Source organism: Physeter macrocephalus, unplaced genomic scaffold, assembly GCF_002837175.3.
Source record: "Physeter macrocephalus isolate SW-GA unplaced genomic scaffold, ASM283717v5 random_967, whole genome shotgun sequence".
Lineage (NCBI taxonomy): Eukaryota > Metazoa > Chordata > Mammalia > Artiodactyla > Physeteridae > Physeter > Physeter macrocephalus.
In genome coordinates, this window is record NW_021146395.1 from 872 (window position 1) to 14,624 (window position 13,753).

At 56.8% G+C, this 13,753-nt stretch overlaps 1 protein-coding gene across 1 annotated transcript; it reads left to right on the top strand.

The window, feature by feature from the left end:
- Window positions 1–236: 236 nt before the first annotated feature.
- LOC114485343 (large neutral amino acids transporter small subunit 4-like) lies at window positions 237–8,353 on the top strand (the record flags this gene model as incomplete). Its single annotated transcript, XM_028486599.1, has 6 exons — window positions 237–248; window positions 853–1,008; window positions 2,372–2,498; window positions 4,833–4,906; window positions 6,147–6,270; window positions 6,826–8,353. Coding segments are annotated over 6 exons (655 nt in total), but the record flags the coding sequence as incomplete, so codon positions are not given.
- Between the last annotated feature and the right edge of the window lie 5,400 nt (window positions 8,354–13,753).

Here is a 13,753-nt window from a genome sequence, read left to right on the forward strand (position 1 = left end):
CAGGCCTGATTCACCAGCCCGGCACCAGCTGCACACGAGTGAGGCCCTAGCCGGCAGGAAAACGTCCGCAGACACCCGCTGGGCACTCTTGAGAGTCGGGGCTTGGTGGGAAATGGCGTGTGAGCTGGGCCCAGAGCTAGCCTGCCTCCGCGCCCCATCCCCCTGTAACAACTTTTGACATTTCTGCTGCTGACCTCACTCCTCTCTGCTTTTTCACTTTTGCTTTCTTGGTGCAGTGATGGCTACCGGTAAGCCAGTGGGGGCGGGGGAGGGGGGATTGTCAGGGAACACGTGAGATCCTCTCCTAGCCGGTCTCTGTTCAACTGAGAAACACCTCTCCTTGAACTCCAGACATCCCTCTCTGCCAGACCTGTGTTTGGGGGTGGGGCAGTCAACATTCAGCTTCTGTTTGTCTGAGAAATCCCATCGTAATTTTAAGGCTCTTTGAAGATTGAAGCCCTTACGTCAGAGCCCTTGTGAGTGGTGCCTTCCTGGTATATTTCTAGAGGCAGAAAACTGACGGCCAGTCACACACAAAACCTCAGTCCCAGGCATTGGTAATTTTGTGGTTCCCAAAGTCAGAGAGACTTCCTGGAGCTTCTGGGGGAAGCCGCTGTGACATACTGGATTTCATTAGCTGTTTCTTGGAAATAGGCGAGGACTTTGGAGAAAAGGAAAGGGTGGCCTGCCCCTCCCTCCGGCTTTGATTTCAGAGGTTAAGGTCTCCGGGCTCCCCTCATGACCCACAGTGACAAGGGGGCGGTTCTGGAGAAGATCCCAGAAGGGCCTGTGGGGTCGCAGACTCTGCCCAGCGCCCATGCCAGGCCTCTGCCGGCAGCCCCCATGACCCAGTCCGTCTTTATCCTCAGTGGGCCTCTACACCTCCATCTTCGGTGTTCTCCAGCTGCTCTGCCTGCTGACAGCCCCCGTCATTGGCTACATCATGGACTGGAGGCTGAAGGAGTGCGAAGACGCCCCTGAGGAGCCCGAGGAGAAAGACCTCAACCAGTGCGTAGGCGGAGCTCGTGCCCCGGGCCCCGCCCCCCAGAGGGGGAAGCCCACCGGTCAGGTGTCAGGCAGCATCTGGGTGGGTGGGTTAGGTTTTAAAGTTAGCAGGAGAGGCGAGAGAGGGCTGTGCTCAAAGCTGCTCTTGCCCTGGCTCAGCTCAGCACACATTTTGGTCTGTTGCTTCTGTAAGGAAAGTCTCTTGTCTGCAAAAGTTTGGGAGGCACGGAGCTCGAAGAGAGAAGGAGAGAAACCAGAGGAAGGTCTGTGCAGACAGCTATCAAACATCCTGCTTTTAGGGCTGCACTCCGATCCTTAGCACAGGTAGTACACCGGCAGACATCCTTAGAGTGGTCCTGTTTGCCTGCAAGGTCTGTTCCCCTGGGTGTGAGTAGTAAACGGCTATAACCTTAATACATGTCAATAGATCTGTTCATGACTGTGAGAATTAAGCAAGGGACCGGAGCCCTACTTTACAGAAGGGTTGGGCTCTAAGATCAGAGGATGAGTTAAATGCTGTCTTCTCTGACTCCGCCTTAGTACGATAAGCTCCTCTTTACTGTATCAGGCCCTGTGCCAAGCCCTTAATGCACAACATCTCAGGTAAGCCTCCCACCACCTCGATGAGTTAGACCCATTTTACAGATGAGGGGACTGAAGCTAGGCGTCTGAGTGGCTTGCCTGAGGTCACATAGGGAGAAAGTGGTGGGTCTGGGCCTCCCTGCACACCTCTGAGCCCTTGGATGTCATACAGTTGTCCGTGGGGTATCTTTGTGGGTGTTGAGGCTGGAATCAGTAATAGTGAATTCACGGGGAAACAATTACAGAGAATGCTCTGTTATGTAGGTCAGGTCCTACAGCCAGAAGGCTGTTGGTGCCCATTCCAGTTCCATCTGCCGCATACTCGTTTCTCCTTCACCCCTTCCTGCCGCCCAAGGAGAAATCCACTCACTCCCTTTTTTGGCTTATTATCTGGCGTAGTGTCAGCTCCCTGCAGGATTCCGGTGAAGTTGGAGCCAATAGTGAAGGCGGCTTTGCCACATCCTGACCTGGGCACACTCTCCTCCTCCCTCCCCATCATCGGACCTCAGTCTTCACTGAAGCAGCGCAGGGCGTTGAAGCCCATCTCCTCGCGTCTTCTCGCGTCCGACCTCTCCACTGAGGTTCACGCTCCGCGCTCAGTCCAGGGGGTGCAGTGGGGAGAGTCCCTCTTGCTGGTCTAGCCCCCACAGTCCCTAGCACATGCTTGCGGGTGGTCTCTGAGTCTTGCACTGTCCACAAGCTGTGACTCCCGGGACCTGACTTCCTGGGAGAGCCTATCCTCCAGGGAGCCCCCAGCTCCGGTGTGTGCTCTGCATTTCCACAGAGGTGAGAAGAAGAAGCGGGACCGGCAGATCCAGAAGATCACCAACGCCATGCGGGCCTTCGCCTTCACAAACCTGCTGCTCGTGGGCTTTGGGGTGACTTGCCTCATTCCCAACCTGCCTCTACAGGTGGGTATGGGGAGAGGGAGAAGCCAAGTGGGGTATGGGGTGATGAGACTGAAAGGTGCATGATGTCTCATGGGGGAGAGAACAGTGCTCTCTCAGCAAAGAGAACGGTGTCTTTTCATTTGTTTAATTCAACCAACCAACCTATCAACCAGCCCGCTGTGATTTACCAAAGGGCCTCCTACCCGCCAGGCTCTGTACATGCATGATGCTGGGAGCAAGCTGTAAATGAAACTCAGATTGCCTTTCACAGAAGACTCTTCTCTATGAAAGTATATCATTCTTCTTGGTCTTTAGGCATCTTGCATACCATGAATACCATCATCTTACCATTTCTGGAACCATGTGGTGTAGTTGTGTGGCTGCTCGTTTTGCATGTGCTCAAACAGCTGAAGTCTGATGTCCAAAGAATTCTGGCTAGTCTGTGGCGTTGGTGGGAACGTCTGCTCCTCCAGTACAGGGGAGCCGCAGGAAAAAGACCGACGATCCCTTGGCATCTGGGTTCAAAAGTTTAATTCCTTCTCACAAGATTTCCAGTGCCTTTGGAGCCTGACTTTTGGCAGAGAGTTTGAGAAAGGTAGATTTTGTTACCTGCCTGGCTCCACCCTTAGGTCCACAGAAGTGTTCTAGTTCTAATCCCCAAATTTATGAACTTGGAAGGGACAAAAGTTATGGCATTGCTTCTAGATGGGTGTGACCCAACTCCAGATGGTATCTTGGACCAGGTCCAGGAGGAAAGCAAGAGTCCCTTTCTACAAGTGGCCGCACCTAGAAGTTCCTTGAACATCCAGGTGTGCACCATCCACAGGTGCTACCATGTGTTTGTGCCAACACTGCGTGCAGCCAGAGTAAACCACCGGAGGCTCTACCAGTTCCAGATGGGAGTATTGCTGCATCCCTGGTGGCCTCCTGGTGGTGGCCCTCTCCGCAAGACCGGCAGACCCTTGCCCTGACCACCCTTGTCCAGTCGCGGGGCAATGCTCAGCGAGGACAGTCATCTGCTTTGTGTTTTATCCAGTTCTTACTGAAAGACAAGTTGTGAAAAGGCAGCAAGGCATTTGGAGTGGAAAGCGGAGCCTGCAGAGGGATGGGTGCACATTCAGGCACAGACCTCTCGCAGCACTGCAGAGAGCAGCCCTCGCCGCCTCCACTGCCCACATTCCCGGAAATGGGTCTTGGCTGCTGAGCCCGATGGCAGGGCTGTGTGCAAAGAGCAAACAAAGGGTCCTGGGAGCAAAGGAGACAGCTCGTGGCTCTCAGGAATAGTTAACAAGTGCTTGCTAAGCCTGCCAAGCTTGCCAGCAGTGACCTTTTCTCAGGAAAGCAGAGATAGAGGGGAGAGGGATAGCCATCTACCAGTAGGGCCTGGGCGACCAGGCAGGGAGACCTGGGCACGGTCCTCAGGTCCGCAAAGGCAGGAGTTGTAATTAGTGACCTCCTGCTTAGTGCTATGTCCATATGTACACTTAAGAGCAGGCTCTAGATGGGGGCGGGATGGGGGGAGCCCTGGGTTTTAGTGTTTGCCAATTTCCGCGGTGCCAGTGCTCTCGTCGTGGCTGATATCAACCAATATGGTGTCACCAGCTGTGGAGTTGGAAAGAGACACGGTAACACACCATCATACGATATTTACAGTAGACTAAAAAACCTTAAGAGCGGGAATTCCCTGGTGGTCCAGTGGTTAGGACGCCGCGCTTTCACTGCTGAGGGCGCAAGTTCAATCCCTGGTTGGGGGACTAAGAGCCTGCAAGCTGCGCGGCGCAGCCAAAAATAAAAAAATTTTTGAAAAAAAAAAAAAGAAAACCTTAAGAGCACGGCTAATGGTAAAACAATAAAATAATTAGGATGTGCTGGGTTTTGAGTATTCATTAACTTTGTTTTCAACGTACAGTTGACCCTTGAACAACACAAGTTTGAATTGCGTGGGTCCACTCATACTCAGATGGTTTTCAATGGTAAATGCTAAGTACCACGTGATCCGTGGGTGGTTGAATCCGAGGATACAGAACTGTGGATACAGAGGGCCGACTATAAGTTATATGTGGATTGTTGGCTGCGTGGAGGGTCGGCGCCCCTAGCCCCCCGTGTTGTTCAGGGGTCAACTGTAATTTGTTGAACTGTACGTTTATTACCATTGAACTGTTAGTAGTGACTGTGTTTAACTTAAAATCGGCTCTCAAAATTCTCGGCAGTTCAGGAGTCGGGCCTGGAAAGCTGGCACAAGCCGACCCCAGGGCGCCAGTGCTCCCACCGCTCAGGACCCCAGGAGCTCTGGGGCAAGGGGACAAGGTGAGACCCTCCATGTCTCCTGCTCACACTCTCCTCTCCCTCCCTCAGATCCTCTCCTTCATCCTGCACACGATTGTGCGAGGATTCATCCACTCTGCCGTCGGGGGCCTGTATGCCGCTGTGTAAGTCCTGGGAGCTGTGGGTGGCCTCGTGGCCGAGGGTAAGGGAATGACCTGAGGGAGGTTCCTGGTGGGACTGAGGGCCTGAAGGGGGCCATCTTGCCCACTTGGGGTTCATCCTCTTGCCTTAGGTACCAGGGCTTCTGTTGGGTGTGTCAGGGGAAGGCCACACCTGGCAGGAGCAGGTCAGTGGGCAGACAGTTGGGTGCCCACAGGCCTTGGCATTTAACACGAAGTCAGTTCCCCCAGCGAAGCTGCCGCTCGTCATTGCCTCGGGGGCTGCTGCTCAGCCTCAGCTTCCGAGGCTGCATCTGGCTGCTCATGGGAAGGGCATGGGGGTGGGTTCTAGCTGCCCACAGCTCAATGGTGACCTTCACGTGGGCTTCAGTGGCGGCAGTGACATGAATAACTGAGCCCAGGATGTGCCTGACAGATCCCACCCAGGGCCTCAAAGGGCTGGTTCTGTCCACAGCCTTCTCAGGCCTCGGCTAAAATGAAACCTGCCTCCTTTTCCAAGAGGCCACACATGCCTAAGGAACCATAGTTGTTCCTTCTCCTTGGGCCGGGCCTTGGCTCAAATACTGGAACCCAAACACCATCCACTGCCTCCCTCTGACCAAAGCCTAGCCTGTTCCTCCAGCCGTTCCTTGCTAGGAGTCCCTTCTCACCTCTGGGGCCACACTGCCTGACGTGGCCCCAGAGTTCTGGCAAAATCTGGCTAAGATTTTGCCAGAAGTCTCTCCCCCTCTCAACAGTATCCCATGGGGGTCATTCCAGGTCTACATGTTCCACCCCCACCTACCCCCCAGGCCTGGAGGAAGTTGTGGCTGCCCTGGCAGGGTCTGAGGGAGTCGTCCGAGGGCTGTGATGCTATGTTTCCGTGATTACACAACGCTCCTCTGGAAGAGGGTGCAGCCAAGCCAGGCCCAGCCTCCAACCTGCTCCCTGGGCCTGGTTCACAAGCTGCAGACTCCTGCTGGCACCACGTTTTCCACTCGGCTTGGCCAGACACCCACGGGCCCCGGGGCCTCATGCTGGTCCAAAAGACAAATTCGCTTTGCAGAACTGCTCAGCAGAAAGTCCAAGGATGGACACCCCACCATTCTCTGAGGCTATTCCTACCTCTTCTCTGCCACCGGAGGTGCAGCCTGGGGGCACCAGCACCTGGGGCCAGGCTGAGGATGAGCATGTGGGAAGCCGGAGCATGGCCCCCGTGGTGACAGGTTCTCTACTGCCCTGGCAGGTACCCCTCCACGCAGTTTGGCAGCCTCACGGGCCTGCAGTCCCTGATCAGTGCACTCTTCGCTCTCCTGCAGCAGCCCCTGTTTCTGGCTATGATGGGTCCCCTCCAAGGAGACCCTCTGTGGGTAAGAAGGATTGGGGGGCAGAGGGTTATGGGCATCAGCCCCACTCTGCTGATTGGGAGCTGGGAGGCATCACTCGGGGGCTTCTAGAACCCCGGGACAGGCAGTTTGGAACTTTGGTTAGGATCAATTCAGGGAGCCCTGTGAATGGGCAGGAGGGACAGGAGGAGAAGAGTGTCCTTTCTGGACCTGATTTGGGGTAAATCGAACCAAGTTGCTGTCCCTGCTCCTCCTGCCAAAGGCCCAGATTCTTAACCAGGTGCTGTGAGCTTGTCCCAATCCCGGCCCCGCCCCTAGAGATTCAGATCAGTACAGTAAGGTGGGCCGGCCTGGCCTGGACAGCTGGGGAATTCTGTTGCTGGAATGTGGAACGACGGGCCCTCCAACCTCTTGAAACTCCTTGTTTGTTTTTCCTCTCCTCTCCTGTGACCTTCTCCCCATTCCCAAACCTGAGACCCAGGAAGGGGCTGGAACTGGGCTCTGCAAAGACCACAGCCCCTGCCTGCTCCCTCCCCCTCCCCCCGCCCTCGACGGCAACTCTTGTCCCTGCCTCCCCAGGTGAACGTGGGGCTGCTTGTCCTGAGCATGCTGGGCTTCTGCCTTCCCCTCTACCTCATCTGGTACCGGCGCCAGCTGGAGAGGCAGCTGCAGCAGAAGAGGGAGGACGACAAGCTTTTCCTCAAGCTCAACGGCTCGTCCAACCGGGAGGCTTTTGTGTAGCGCCCACCGCCTCGGAACTGTGGCGTCCCGCCCTTGCTTCAGTGACTCAGCGGTGTCCTCCCCACCCCAGAGGACCTCCACGCACCCCTAGGATCCTGTCCTTCACCATGTTGGAGTCGTCGCTCCCTCCCAGGGCCCTGGTCCTGCCTCGGAGCTCTGCGGTGGCAGGATGGGAGAGGGCCCAGTCAGGCGCTTCTCCTGCTGGAAGCAGAGGCGCTCTGGACTTGGCTCCGCCACCCTCGAGGGGCCCTGGAGCCTCGGGGCTCTGTGGTGCCTGCAGGAGCAGCCAGGAGGACCCCGGGCAGGAGGCAGGCCCTCTCCCCACAGTGTGTCGGGATTCTGCCTCTTGCCAAAGCAGAGGAGTCTGCCGTCTACTGCCCACCACCTGCCCCTCGGCTGCATGTCCACCAACCACGCCTGCTGAGGACAAAGGCTTGCACCGTCTGTACCCGCCTTGCCTGGCCCCTCACCTCCTCCCCCGGCCAGTCTGAGCTGCCTGAGGAAGGAAGGACCCGCTTCCTGTTGTTGGTGCTAACTCCTTTGTGATTCCAGCCCCCTGTGGCCTGTCCTCCTGTTCGAGGCCAGTGGAGAAGGCCCCCTGGCTTAAAGCCTGGGGAGGGGATGGAGGGCTGGATGGTCACATGTGGCTCAGGAGCCGTGGTCAAGGCCGAGCAGCAGTCCCTTCCCTCCTCCCTGAGGGCCTGAGCCGGGGGCACGTTTCCAATGCCACCCTCTGTCCAGTCTGTGACCTGAAGGGAATTAAAGGGGCACCACACACAAACACACGCGTGCACGCACACACACGCGCGCGCACACACACACACACAGCTGTTTTCGTGGGGGTGGAAGTGAAGATGTGGCTGACAGACGTGGAGGTCCAGGCCTGGGTGGGAAGGTGGATTTGTGAGAGACCTAGGGGTGTGTGTGCATGTGGGTTGTGTGTGCGTGTCCTGTGCATGAGAGATGTGTGTGGGGTGGGGGTGGGATGTGGGCGCTAGGGGTCTGCCCTTATCCTCCCAGAGCCAGCCAGGCCCGCAGCAAGCCCAGCGCCCAGGAGCCAGCCCCGCTCGGGGTTGGGAACTTGTCCCTGGCTGCAGGGCCACAGCGCCCCCTGCTGGCAGACTTTCCAAGGGCCCTGGAGCTGTTTATGTGGGCGAGGCCCCCTTTCCTCTGCCAGGCGGGCCTGGCTTACCAACCCACCCACCTTGACTGCCCTCAGAAATGTGTCTGAGGCTTCCTGGGAGCTCTGAGAGGGGTGGGTTGATTTTTAGGTGAATTGTTTTGGTGGTTTGTTTTTTTTTTTTTTCCTTTTAAGTTTTATCTGACTCCTTTTTATAAAGCAATAAATCCATTTTCCTCCTGTTAAGGGATGCCCCTTCTAGCATATCAGTTAATGACTACATGTGCCTGTTTTGAGCTTGAGAAGAAAAGGCAAGACAAGATTTTTCTGCCCCAGTCATACCCAGCGGCTCACCGTCTCTCTGGGTGTGATTGCTGTCTCGGGAGGGGCAGTGGGCCAGGAAAAGACCTTCCTCCCCCGCCCCACCCCCAAACAAATGGGGCTTATGCAGACACCTTAGAAGTGTGGCCATCCCCTCCTCTGCTGCTTATCCCCGCCAGACAGGCTAATCCTGACCCCCTTTCATCCCTGCTCAGACTTCCTGTCACCAGTCAACCATGCTGAGGGTTCCTCCTAAGTTCAGGACACAGGGTGACCCCAGGAGAGCCGCAGGCTCAAGGAGAGCAGAGACAGGGTATGGCGGAGGAACGGGTGGCATCGGGCAGGGGCAGGCCCGAGCCCCCTGAACGCACCTAATCTCCCTAGGCTTCACCCACTCAGATATGCAAAAGCAAATATTTGTTTTAAACAGACATTTTCTTAAAAAGAGCCTGAGATCAACATTTCCCAAAGCATTCCTCAGAATGCTAGTTCTGTGAGATATTAAGGTTATTCTCATTTTTTAAAACGGCGTTATAGTCAGATTCGGGAAATGTTGAGATAAGGTCAAGTGAGTTCGGCACTGGTGGGCTGTGTGCCTCTCCAGCGGGGTGTGGCGTGTGACCAAGGAATGGCTTTAACCATCACGGCCGTCCTCCACATGTGGCCCAATGACCACGTGCAGCAGGAGCTCTCGGGGTGCTGGTTAATAACGTAGCCTCTGGGCCTTGCCTCTGACCTAGAGGGAAACCGAAGTCTACACTTTGCTAAGCCCCCCCCTGGTGGTTCTGGTTCCCACGCCCCCCACCAACGTTTGAGACCCACTGACAAAGGAGTGCAGTTTGGGGAAGCGCTGACTAGCAAGGGCCCTTCCATCTGGGAGAATATGTTGAGCTTGTACAGACATGGCCTGTGCTGTTCCCAGCAGTGCCCAGCCCGGCCAAAGTGGGAGCTGTGGCCTCTCTCTCCCACCCACCTGCAGGGTGTGTGCACTTTGGGGGAAGAAGCAGGCATTAAGAAACCAGAGTTCAGGGTGGGAGATAGTCTAGGGCCAATAGTGCGTGGGGATTAGAGGCATGAAAATGAGAGCAGGGTACCAGATGGGTTGGGTACCACAGGTCCCCCCCCCCCACTCCCTTGCCTGTCATTTTGCTCTGACTGTACAGGGTTGATGGGTTACGTATTTTCCCATTACCATCACTGGATCATGCTAACAAGCCAGGAGTTCATACTACTCTCCCCAATTTACAGCTGGAAAAATTGAGGCCCGGGGAGGTGGAGTAACTTGCTCAAGGTGAGAGCCAGGACTCATATATGGTTCTTAAGTCATTGGAGCAGCCAGGGCCCTCTAGGTCAGGACATTCCATTCAGAGCAGCAGCCCCAGGGGCCACCAGGCCTTGCGATCAGGGTGAAACAGCCTGAGGAAGGGAAGCAAACACAGGCGAGGTGTCTGTTTCTTGGAGCCAAGAGCTTCCTTGGAGAGAGTGGGGTGGGCTCTACTCAGTAGAGTCCTCTTGGCCCTAGAGGCTGATGGTAACTTGGGGGAGCAAGTCTCTGGTCGCCCCAACCCCTGAGAGGAGTGCCCTGGGGTGGGGAAGGGACCACATGGCCTCGGCCCTGCATCTTCCTCCTCCTTCTCCAGGCTTCTGGTGGGAAGGAGCAGGAAGTTGTGCCCAGCCCTGCGGGCTCAATCGGTGCGGAGCGGGGGCCAGGCGGGCCTCAGGAGCATCGCCCCGAGCCCCACTCCTCTCTAGTCTCCCTGGACTTGAGTCCAGGTGTCCGTTTGTGGTTAGCTTCCTCCAAGCCCTCCTGGCCCCTGCCTGTGGCTCTCGCTACCTGGGCCTGTACTAGGGAAGGTTCCCACCCTCGTAAAGGCCACAGATGGGGCTGCAGGTTGTGCGTTCCTTTCTGTTTCTCTTTTCGTTCCTCTTGTACCCGGTGTCAGCCTGGTGAAAACTTCTCCTCGAGCCCTCCTTGTCCTGGCCCTGGGCTGTGCACTGTGAGGAGGGCATCCTGCTGCCCTGGGCCCCAAGCACACTGAAAACGGGGAGCCGTCCCGTATTGGGGGTACATGCGCAGGACTGTCCCGGACGGCAGCGCAAAAAGCCCAGTGGAGTTTTCGATGCATTTGCACATCAGCCCGCATGAACTTAAACACCACCGGGGGCAGGTGAGGCTGTGGACTCCCTATGGTAAGGGGTTCCTGTCGGAGAGCTCTGAGAAGTCTTCTCAGCAGAGTCAGGCTTCCGGGGCTCTTTAATACGGTGCATCTCGTGGGCTCTGGGGCAGTAAGGCGCCTTAGGATTAGGAGCCCAGGACCCCCAAAGTGAGGGGATGGGTTATCCACAGGCTGCAGCGCTCCCCTGGGGTGGGGGTGGGGTCAGGGTGAGCCGGAGGGCTCTGGAAGCCTGTCCCACCCACGCCCTGCCTCATGCCAAGCCCTGGGGTGAGGACCTGGTGTCAGGAAAGAGGTGCAGCGTCCTCCACGAGGGTGGCCCACCGCAGAGCAGACCTCTCCCGCTGCTGGCACACAACCACCCACCGCCTGGGCCCTTGGTCTCTGCAGGCAGCATGTCCAGCCCCGAAGTTAGTCTTTCTCAACCTCCCAGGCAGATCCAAGACCAAACCAGGGCCTCTGGCCGCTCCCAGCCCTTCATCCCTTCCCAGAGTGAGACCGTCTCCCCGTGCTGAGGAGGCTGTGAGGGAAGGGCAGAGGTTAGAGGCCCCACCACACATACTATCTCGTGACCTGAAGCAAGTCTTGAGCCTCAGTTTCCTCATCTGTAAAATGGCAGTAATACTCTCCCTGGGAGGCTAGGTGGACATGGACGTCAAGCAGTTGCACATTATTGCACCTTGCACTTAACAGGCACTTAGCAAGCGATAGCATTATTTTTATGACCCTGGAGGAGTGCAGAGAGCACAGGGGATGAGGGCCACCCACACCCACCCTCCCCCGCCCATATAACAGGACAGGCTTTAGGCAGCTCCGACTGGGACAGCCTTGTGGCCAACCCTACCCCTCTCTAAGCAAAAGCCTTAAGCAGTTGTCCCCTTGTTCACTTTTACGTCTTTCACATTTTGTTAAGAGACTTGGCCAAAGCTTCTCAAGCTAACCTCTAACTGGTGGATATTCGGGCACTCTTGACAGTTTTATGTTGAGGTGGGTGACTCAGAGCACGGCTTGCAGGCAGTACCTCCATGCCACCTCCTGTGAAACTGCTTGGCCGTGCCTCTGTGTGTGTGCGTGTGTGCACACGTGTGTCGAAGTCTGAGGTGTATTTCCAGGCACGTCAGGTGTGAATGTGTTTGGAGGAGTGTGTGGGAGCTTGTCTGTGCGCCTGTCTACCTGGACGAAGAGGGAGAGGGTCTCACGTCGCTGAATCCCTTTTGGTGGCTGGAAAGGCCTAGGCAGGCCCGGTCCAAGGACCCAGCCCAGGCTCTCAGAGTGGTGCCTGAAGGGTTAACATGTTCCTGTGTCAACGAGGGTCAGTGCAGTGTCACTGACAGCTCAGGCGCTGACCCTGACTCTTCCTGGCCCTTTGCTGTTTCTAGCACCTGGCTTACTTCCTGGCACACAGTAAGCACTTAATAAATGCCGGAAAAAAATAAAAATAAATAAATAAATGTCTGCCGAAAACGGCTAAGAACTGCTTCCTCCTCGGCCCCTGTGTCTCTTTCTAAGTCACCCATCCCCTTGCCACTGTCTCTCGCCTGTCACTTGTTGGAAACGTGCTCCCTGACCCCCACTCTCCGCTAGGTTGCACTCATTGCGGCCCAGCTTTGCTGGTGGGCCAGCTTTCAGCAGAGCTGGGGAAGGGACAGAGGAAGGGGCCTCTTGGGTGGGAAGCCCCAGGCTGCTGGGAATTCTGGTTCTAAGGTGGGCGCTCATCCTTGCCCCTTTTCTTTTGTCCTAAATCAGTGGTCATGGGCACACCTGGCTCCTCCTACAGGTTTCCCGCGAAGCTGGCCACTGTCCTGCCAGGCCAGGGCCCTGGGCAGTGGCAGCAGAAAAGAGCCACTGGGCTTCCCCAGAGAAGCCCCAAGGAGATCCCCACGGCCAGGGAGGGGAGAGGATGGCCTGTTTGTCTGAGGCCTGGCTCCTGAGCCTGCCGGGCAGAGGGGGCTCGAGGCCCAGGGGAGGGAGGTGGATGGCCTCGGGGGCCAGCTAGGGATGGGTGAGCAGCAGGTCCCCTGCATAGCAGGCAGGGCAGAGGTGCTAGACGGATGTGCATGTGGGCTTCTGCTCGTCAGCATTGCGAGCTCAAAAGCCGGGGCTCTGCCACATCCCTTTGCTGTGTCCTTCATTTTCCCACTTTTGATGGAGACACCACGGGGAAATATTTCTCTGATATAAGTAGAGCCACAGCACAATCTCTGTGATGACACGGGGGCAGCTAGACCTTGAGCTCGCTGCCAGACAAGAGGACTTGGTGGGCGCCATGGGGACCTGGAAGCCACAGCTCCATCTAAGGACAGCCTTGACACAGCTGCAACCAATTAAGGCCCTGTGCGAGCGAGCCCCGTGTTGCCCGAGCTTCTGATTTTTCCAAGAGAAGCTGGGAGTCCCGAGTTTTTTTTTGTTTGTTTGTTTTGTTTTGTTTGTGGTACGCGGGCCTCCCCCTGCTGCGCGGCCTCTCCCGTTGCGGAGCACAGGCTCCGGACGCGCAGGCCCAGCGGCCACGGCTCACGGGCCCAGCCGCTCCGCGGCACGCGGGATCCTCCCAGACCGGGGCGCGAACCCGGTTCCCCTGCATCGGCAGGCGGACGCGCAACCGCTGCGCCACCACGGAAGCCCGAGTCCCGAGTTTTATAGAAAATATCCCTATTTTCAGATGCTGGCTCAGAAAAACTTTTAAAAAAAATATCACAGCTGCTCCAGTAGCTTTTCACCGTGTGCAGGCCAGAGGCGGGGAGCGGAGGGTGGAGGTAAAGCACCGCCCCACGGCTGTTTCCTCCGCCCAGGCAGACGCTATGCATGTCTGAACTGCAGCCCCACGCAGGCTGGGACCGTTCTCTTTTGTCTCCCCCACACCAACCTTTGTCTCCCCCAGTCTGGCGCGTAATGCATGCTGTTACGTGAGCGAGTGGTTACTCATTCTAGGCTAGCTTCTAGAGTGACCCCCAGTCTCTGTTTAGGGACAGGGAATCATCAGGGCCAACACGGGGCAGAGCCAGCTAACCTCAGAGGCCCGAGTCCCTGCCCATGGGCTGGCCGATGCACTCCTCTGGCCAGGGGGACAAGCCAGGCAGCCAGGGTCACGCTTTGTCTGCTCTTCTGTCTGTCTGTCTCCCCACTAGAACGAATGCCCCCTGAGCGCTGGTAC